This window comes from Carya illinoinensis, chromosome 13 (assembly GCF_018687715.1).
Source record: "Carya illinoinensis cultivar Pawnee chromosome 13, C.illinoinensisPawnee_v1, whole genome shotgun sequence".
Taxonomy (NCBI): Eukaryota; Viridiplantae; Streptophyta; class Magnoliopsida; order Fagales; family Juglandaceae; genus Carya; species Carya illinoinensis.
Window position 1 is genome coordinate 19,771,491 of NC_056764.1, and position 9,059 is coordinate 19,780,549.

At 34.5% G+C, this 9,059-nt stretch overlaps 1 protein-coding gene across 1 annotated transcript; it reads right to left on the minus strand.

Annotated features, from left to right (window-relative positions):
• Positions 1–6,327: 6,327 nt before the first annotated feature.
• Positions 6,328–7,391, minus strand: LOC122291252 (NDR1/HIN1-like protein 13). Its single transcript, XM_043098909.1, has one exon. It carries the CDS (start codon positions 7,266–7,268, stop codon positions 6,438–6,440), a length of 831 nt encoding a protein of 276 aa, XP_042954843.1. The 5' UTR covers positions 7,269–7,391; the 3' UTR covers positions 6,328–6,437.
• Between the last annotated feature and the right edge of the window lie 1,668 nt (positions 7,392–9,059).

A 9,059-nucleotide genomic window follows, 5' to 3' on the forward strand; every position in this document is an offset into this window, starting at 1 on the left:
ATGGTTCCCTTTTGGATAAAAAAGCTAAGTTGCTCAATTACATAAACACCCTGAATAAATTTTAAAAAATAAACACATAAGCAATGAATTATTTTCAAAAATATCAAAAAGTATAAATAAAATAAAATAAAAGTAATTAAAACCAAAAATTTATTTATTTTTTTATTATTGTGAAATTCGTTTTAGTTTAGAAGATCTAAAAATATTCTTTCATTTATTTTTATTATTTTGAAAAGGAGTTTTTTTTTATTTGTTTTTAATTTAACAGGGTTTTCTTTGTCTTTTTATAATCATTAGGGATATTTTAGTCTTTTCATCGGAAAATGGGGGTACATTGCAATTGTTTGGTAATTTAGGGGATGAATGCCAAAATTTTTAGTTTAGGAGGTGATTGCAAATTGATCTCTAAGTACTTTTCCCAAATCTAAATATTGCATAATCCTCTAATATAAAATCAATTACCATTGTCTATATCCAAGACAAATATTGTTTAAGTGAATAATAATAAATTAAATAAAAGATTTATTTATAAGTTGGTGAGAAAATTGTGGTGCCTTGTTGCTCGATAAGGAATCCGGTGAGGATTCATGTTGCCTAGGGTGCCAGCCGGTTAGCAATACTCTGGATTATGATCGGTAATAGGTGTGCAATTTTTTACAAGGAATGCATGTGTAAGCAAAACATGTGTATACCGCATTGGAATAAGTAACGGTTTTGGTCAGAGACTAAAAGGCTAATTGTCACTTGACTAAATAAGAAGTTTAAGTACGATAAACCAAACATGATTTGTCACCTGACTAAATAATATATTCTAAAAAATAAACGACTACTAGTGGTAACAGGCCTTCTTCCTCAATAACCTCCTCTGGCTATGTTTGCATCAAAGTCTCTTGTTTCAATAGACTTAACCAGATGTAGGGTAAATAATTATGACAAAACTACTAATAAGAGATAATGCAAGTGAAGATGTAATGCTCAATTTTATGTAAACAAATATGTGAACGTTTATATTTACATTTGGCTAGGCGTGTAAACAAAAACCGGTAAATTGGACTGGACTGGATCGAACCGGTGGATTTGGTCTAGTACCAAGTTTGATTCAGTCTGGAACCGATTTTATTTTTATTAAAATTGGTCTGATTCCAATTTTTCTTTTTCTAAAATCAGACCAAACCGGACCATATATATATATATATATTAATTTTTTATATTGTATATAATTTTTATATATAATTATATATAAAATAGTTTTATATTATATGATAAATTACTAATTAATATAATATTAACTTTTAAAATCTTATAGCACTATAGTTTAGTGTATTAATAGTTACATTAATATTATATACTGCATATTAATAGTTATACTAATACTATATCACTATATATTATAATATACTATAACATATAACTATATTATATATTATAATATATCACTATAGTCTATAATACAATTATAATATACTATAATATATTATCACTATAGTATTATATATTATAATATACTATAATATATATAATAGAGTATATTAAAACAAGAAAACTGGACCGATCCAAATCATAACCGGTTTAAGGGGGTAACTGGTGTGAAATCGATTTTTGAAAATGTAAAACCAGTTCATACCGGTTCGGTCATAAATTTTATCCAAGATTGGACCATTTACACCCGTACATCCGGCAAGGAATCATCCTCTAAGTAGAAACATATGTATTCATAATTTTGGCAAAGAACCATCATCTACATAAAACAAGGATATAAGTATGGCAAGATATCATCCTCTGTGCAAATATCAAGTATACATAGAGGCAAGGAGCCACCATCCTTTTTTTTTTTTTTTTGTGAATAGAGGACACATCAAATTTTGCCTTGCCACCATCTTATTAAACTTGTGAAACTCATTATATCTCATCACATAAATATCTAACAAGAAATCACTCTACCATTCGACTCGAGGAATTGGTGAATCACTCAACCCGGCCAATGTACGAGTTGATTCACCAATTTCAAATCATCTGATGTGGGGACTCACTCAACCTGATTACACACACTAAAACACACATGATTGACACAGAGAATATCTCTACTTAGTCAACCAATTCGAAGACACTACATATGATATACTCGGGGAATCTCTTTATCTGTCTATCAAATGAGACCAATACAAAATTATTTCACCCCGATCATTACATGGACTTTGTCACCCCATATGAAACTCGTAGCAACGTGTCATAGGCATAGCTTGGGGACTCCTCTACCTATTGATGATGATTGACATACAGTAAGACTCGCACACCAAGAAATTACAAATGCCATCAATTCAAATCATTCAACCTCATTATCTCAAAATCATATTGTAAAGATGATCCGTAGACATAATGATGAAGATGTATATTATTTTCATAAAGAAGAAATGAGAAAGTTACAAAATATACAAAGCCAAATTTTACTACATATCGACAACATTTACCCCACATTCCTAATACTGTCTTAAAAGCTAACATACATTAACAATATTTAAAATACTATGGCGGCGTGAACGTTGCTCCTCCCATCGCTCCCTTTGAAGCCACTTGCTTTCTTTGAAGACTGCCACTCCAAAGAAGCTCAAAGACTTACAATTTCAAAAGTGAGATTTTGTTCTTTGTCTAATCTCTTTTATAGGGTAGGACCGTCAGGTGTCCTGACAAAACTGGAAGCAAGTAGCTGAAGAGGCTAGTAGCTCAGGCAAAAGAAAGTTACTCGCCTAAAGCGAGCAACGGTCAAGGAAAGATTGGAGAAAATATGGGAGCTTTCCCAAAAGATACAAAAATGCTCAGAGGGCAGCAGTGCCATATGCAGAAGCCTACACTCAATCTGAAATATCACATTTAGAGTGAGTGTGCAGGAGAAATGCTACGGTAGTGCAAACCATATTGTCTAAACTTAGATATATGGTCCAGTGCCAAGTGGGAGATCCCCCCCCCCCCCCCCCCCCCCCCCCCACACACACACACACACACATTCAAGGAGAGACTATAGATTGGAACTAAGGCAGGTCTTAAGGATGTTGCATGAGTTGACCTAGCAGTGGGACAATCGAGATTGAAATGCTTCTATTCAAGCATGTTTGGAGTCAAAAGGCCACCTTAAGATCCCTTTCTATAAATGGCTTAAGGTAACAACCAAAATCCCACTTTTGAGATACTAAGTATTCGAGTCTTTGGAGTTAAAGTCTTCGAGGGGAGCGAGTAACTTCAGAGAGGGAAAAGTTAAAAGAGCAACGCAACACCACTGTAGGAACTCTAAGATAGTGAGGTAGTTAGCTTCTAAGACAATATTGAGAAATGTGGGGGTAAATGTTGTGGGTTATGTCATGGGGTTTGCATTGCATATTCTATAACCTTTCCCATTTCTTATCATGAAGTAATAATTATTTTTACCATTATGTTTATGAAAATTGTTACTTCATGTTTTCCGTAATTTTGAATGCAGTTGTTTTCGATGACATATGTATGAGTAACTTTGTCATGTGTTGCTCATGTGTGATGATTGGGGTTGGACAATATCTTGTTGGTCTAACTTGTTAACTGGAAGGAGAATACCTTGGGCTTGTAATGTGTGATGTCTTCGAGTTAATTAGCCAAGTAGACATTTTCCAGTGCAACATGTATATCTGTGTGTGAGTGTGTTCAAGACAAGTGAGTCGGCTTGCATGTTGGTTGGGTAGGAGTAATTCCCTAATGTTGAACGGTGGAGTAACTTCCCTTGTTGGCATTTTAACCGACATGTTTCTATATGATGAATATGATGTGTTTTATTTGCTTAAGAAAATGGTGATTCCTTACCTTTGTGTTACTTATGCATAATGAGTTTTGCATTGAGGGTAAGTCCTCATAGGGTAATTCATCGTTATGCTTATATAATTGTGTTTTTCTAAGAGAGTGATTTCTTGCCAAGTTTTTTCTTGCGATGATGATTCCTCATTAAGCACTGATATATGTGCTCATCCCTTTCGTTACATGAAACTATACATTACATCTTCACGAGTATTGTCTCTCATTAGCGGTTTGTCATAATTGTCTAACCTGCCTTGGTTTTGACATCAGAATCATAGACTTTGATGCAGAGATAGACACAAGAGTGATATCCGAGGAAGAAGAACCAACCCGCCCGAGTAATAGGCACAAATGATTGTTTCTATTGTAGAACTTGTTTCTTTTGGGAGTTGTACATATTCATCGGTCAGGCACCAAATGTGTTCAGCCAACCTTATCTTGGGTGTATGAACTAGATAGTTGGATAAGTGTATATTTATTTGTGGAATGAAGTAACTTATGGATATTGTGTGAATCTATAAATGGTTTAGACTTCTAGTTCTATAATGTTTAGCTTTCAGACTATACATTTAGGCCTTGTTTGTATACAAAAGTATTCTCAAATATTTTCTTCCCAAACATCACTCAAATACAAAATAATTTTCAGCTTTAAATTTTCAAGACTTTCATCTAATCATTACTTAATTATTATCCAAACACAAAACTAAATGCAACTTTCCTAAACTTCCATATAAAATACAAAAAATTGTATTAAAATACAAAAAATAATACAATTTTTTTAAATTTTAAAACAAAAATTATTTTCAAACAATTTTTTAATTTTATAATATTTTTATTCAAAATTCTCTATTTTCTTAAAACCTAATAAAATACCTTAATTCAAACTATTTCACTACTAATTACAAACTATATCACTACTACTCACAAATATTTTGCGATATTCTAAGTGTTCAAATGAGCCCTTACTTTTTCGTTGTGATCCAAATATCTATTTTCTTACACGTGCACTTCTATGTGATTATTGCACACCTAACCCAATTCGAGCTTTGGGTGTTGCCGACTTGCTAGTATCCATGGCACCATGGATTGCTAGGTCCTTTAGTGAAGGAAGGGGTACCACAACAAAGGCTGTAACAAACCCTAGAAACTCTTAATAATCGTTCAACAGACCTTTACAAATGGAAAAACCACAAAATCTTCAGCCGCAAACTTCTCTCCATATCACAAGTGACAAATTAATCACCAAAAGTGGGAGAGGGTTAGAGCACACAAGTTCAAGAAAGAGAGAGAAGATGCGGGAGTGAAATGCTTATCTCGGAAGAAGAAGAAATATTGGAACCCATTTTTGAAAATTAAATACTTGGCCAGTGCCGGGTCGAAGTGGGAAAGGAAATATGCAGGATTCAAAATACTTAGCTTGCATCATTGTTGAAGGGAGTGTTGGCAGGGAAAGAGGGGCTACTGATGGAGGAGAGGGAACTGCCAAGTTTGTTAATGGAAAAGAGGCAAAGAGAGAAAGTTAGCTGGTGAAAAATGTTACCCTTTTTTATGTGAGAGAGAAAAAAAAGAGTAAAATAAACTTTGCCTAAGAATATTAGTAGTTGACTCAATAAAGTTTGGCCAAAATTTGATTAGAAAATTCACTTTTACAAATTTAACTAGCTACTTTTCAATAACACCAAATAACAAACTCTCTAAATCTATCATTATTCTATTAAAATATTGATTTTAAAATTTTTATCTATTTTAATTCTAATTATAATTTGAATAATCTAATTTTGACTAATACACAAAACTATCTATAAAAACTATTCTCTCTCTCCCTCTCTACTGATAGGATGCTAGGGTTCTGATTTGGAAATTTTCGACTTCACTCTCAAAAATTTTAGAAGCATTTGGGAGTGGAATTTCAGAGAGCTCTACGCAGAGATGGTGAAGGAAATATAGACTATTGCCTCGGAGTTGAATATTCCTATGATGTCTTCAGTTGTACTAAATGGCATTTACGTTTTCAGATTAAGAACTTGCAATTGCATAAAAAGAAAGAGCTACAGTTTACACGCGGTAAAGAGGAATTTTTTTTTATACCAAAATAATATTTAGGGAGAAACTTGGACTTAACAAATTTGGCCAATAAAAATGATCAAAATTAAAAATATTGTAGTTTTGTTGAGTCCACTACAGTGAATTTTTATGCAACCTCGTTAAATTTTAATCAAAATATAATTTTATTAAGTCCACTACTAATGCTTTAAAGCAACAAGATCAGTCATTTTTGTTAAACAGTGGTCGCTAAATAACGTTTGAACTTAACAATGGCTAAGCAAATGCAGCTCAGTTTTAAGGTAAAAAGCAATTTTATGAACTGGAAAATGGATACGACTGATGATTATGGTTGTAAAATTCAAGATACAATGCATGCCGTGACAACTAGTATAATATTTCTTTGCAGGAATTGAAAAGTTGGTAGCAGAAAATGGAATGTTACGCACGATTGATATGGGAATAAGAGAGACTAAACAATGTGTATATTATAATGTCTAATCGTTTAGAGATATCTATAAAACGACCACAAACATAAGAAAATAACAACAAAAATACTAATCAACAGTCTCTATTTTCTACCATAGATCTACACCATAGTCACAATCATTAGACACTATCTTCGCGTCCGCCGTTAACTTATCAACCGTTATGACACAGTCCACCTTAACGGTGATCTTCCACGTCTTGACGGACCCCACCTTAATCTTCACCGGAGCTCGTATTTTCAAATCCAACGGCACTTCTCCTCGCTTCTGCGCCTCTACCAACGAGTTCTTCACCGTTCCCGAAAGCTCGATCCCCGACCCTTTCAGCACCGTGTGGAACACCGTCACGTTGTTCGACGGCTGGTAGAACACCGGCAATATGCCGTTACACAGTCTAATGTCTGAGTAGAAAATCTCGACGGAGCTGTCTTTCTGGTAGTAGATCCCAATCTTGTCGTTGGGGTTGTCGGATCTGATGGTGATATCAAACTCTGGCGAGACCGTTTGGACAGACGAAGACGACGTCGTTATCGCTGTTAGGTTGAGGCCGCGGATGATGATTGCCTTGACCGAGTAGTTCGGTGATTCGGGCTTGAAGACAAGGTAGAAGATGCCAGCGGCGACGGCGGAGAGGACCAGGAAAATGGCGAAGAGGGCGAAGGACCAGCAAAGGCAGAGGCAACAGGGCCGGCGGCGCTTGCTGCGGCGAGCGAGATGCTTGTAGCGGCTAGCGTTCTCCGGTGGAGGGACGCGGTAGACTTGGTCCTTGGGGATGTGGATGACGTAAGTTCCAGGCTGAGGGAGTGGTTTACCCGAATCCGGAGAGACGGGTTTAAGCGTAGTCTCGGAGCTTCTGGAGAAATTATCGTCGTGGCCGGCCTCTGATGGGGGTGAGGCGCGGGGGTGGACTCGGTCGGCCATTTGCTCAGTTGGGAGTTAGTCTGTATGACTCACAAACGAAAAGGGTGAGAGAACGAGAAATTTGCGAACGGAAAAGACAGAAGACCCAGGACAGACAGACACAAAACAAACTACAAACCGCGTTCAAGAATGCTAGCTAGCATTTATAACGAGGATGGTTGATGAGAGGTACATTTGAAGTTTACTCAAAAGTCAAAGACAAATTACCGCGTGCGTTTGGATCTAAAATCAAGTTAAAACGGAAAAAGACAGAAAATTGGTCCTAATTATTCTCACACATATTTATTTTTAAGTTTTTTTTAATTTTATTCTTCTTAAAATAATTAATTTTCTTAGTCATTATCATTTACCATATATTTTAAAAATAAAAAAATAAAAAATTATGCATGATGTGTGGTGTAGATAATGAGTAAATTTTTTATAAAAATTCTGCTACAGTTACAAATAAAAGTCACCGATAGTTACTACTGAATAGATTATTTTTTTAATATATTTTTTTATATATTTAAATATTTTTAAAAAATAATTTATAAGATTATTTAAAAATATTTTCTTAATTATTAAATAAAAATAAAAAAATCATTGACCTCCGGTGACTTTGTAGGTGGGGTAAGCATTTGCCTTTTTGTAGAGGAATATATGAACTTCATTCCTCTGTTTCTTTTCTATCCTTTACTTACTGGGTATGGAGTGATTTGAAAGGGAGAGAGTCACCTAATGGGGTAGTTAAAAGTAAATATAAATGTTTAAAAGGGTTGAGGTGCGGAGCGAGTAAATATATAGGCAATACAGTTCAACGTTAGATGTCAAAATAATAATTTGAGAACATTGGAGGAGATCCCAACCCAGTGAAGGAAAACGATTTCTTTCTTTCTAAGGACCGCGTGTACCCTCTGTTTCTGGTAATTGTGCGTGTGCGGTTCTAAAATAGACAATGTGTATAGGAATCGTACTAGGTAGTAGGTGCAGTTGGCAGACACGCTTTTCCGAAAAGAGACACCCCAACAAAATCAATGTTTTGGAAAGCACGAGGTTATGTCCAACTTTAATCCAAGAATACTCTGATTGATAACAAGGCAATTGCTTTTAGGAGGCGGCTACTCTGAAGTTGCTGTTGGTTTGGCAAATACAGACCATGTTGTGGGGGTAACGTGGGTTTCCTAATTCTATTCGAACAAGATATGAGCACACCCACGGTATGTCAGACCAAAAACTTGCACTCATGGATGCTTATTAAATATTCTCAAGACTCATATTCTCTCTCTTCCCCCTACTTAGTTTAGATACAAAAACTCTTTCAACCATCTCATCTCATCTAATTATTATAACTTTTCTAAATTTTCACATAAAATATAATAAACAATTCAACTTTCTTTTACTTTTAATAAAATATTCTAATAATATTTTATTTAACTTTTAATTTTCATTTTATCTTATCTCAACTTATTATCCAAACTTCTTAGTAAAATTTAAAGTAACCTGAATCCTTTTAGCTTTCATAATGAACCTCTTCATGTCAATGTTGGAACCCTCTTGAAATCTGTTTGAACTTCATGACACTTCAAAATGATTCTATAAGCTAATCATTGGTGTCATGAAGATGAAAGGCTTACAAATTAACGACATATTTTAAACTGCATTTGGATGTTGAGTTGACCTAAATTAAATTTTTTATGAATGATGGTGAGTTGAGTTAGTGAAGTGAGTTATGTGGAGTCAATCTAAAAAGAATTTAGATGTGTTTAATTGTTAAAAATGATTTTAATACTATTTATGCGAAGTTGAAAAATG

Bases quoted from the DNA above. Each gene is read 5' to 3' on its own strand.
- LOC122291252 (XM_043098909.1), bottom strand. From the start codon at position 7,268: ATGGCCGACCGAGTCCACCCCCGCGCCTCACCCCCATCAGAGGCCGGC.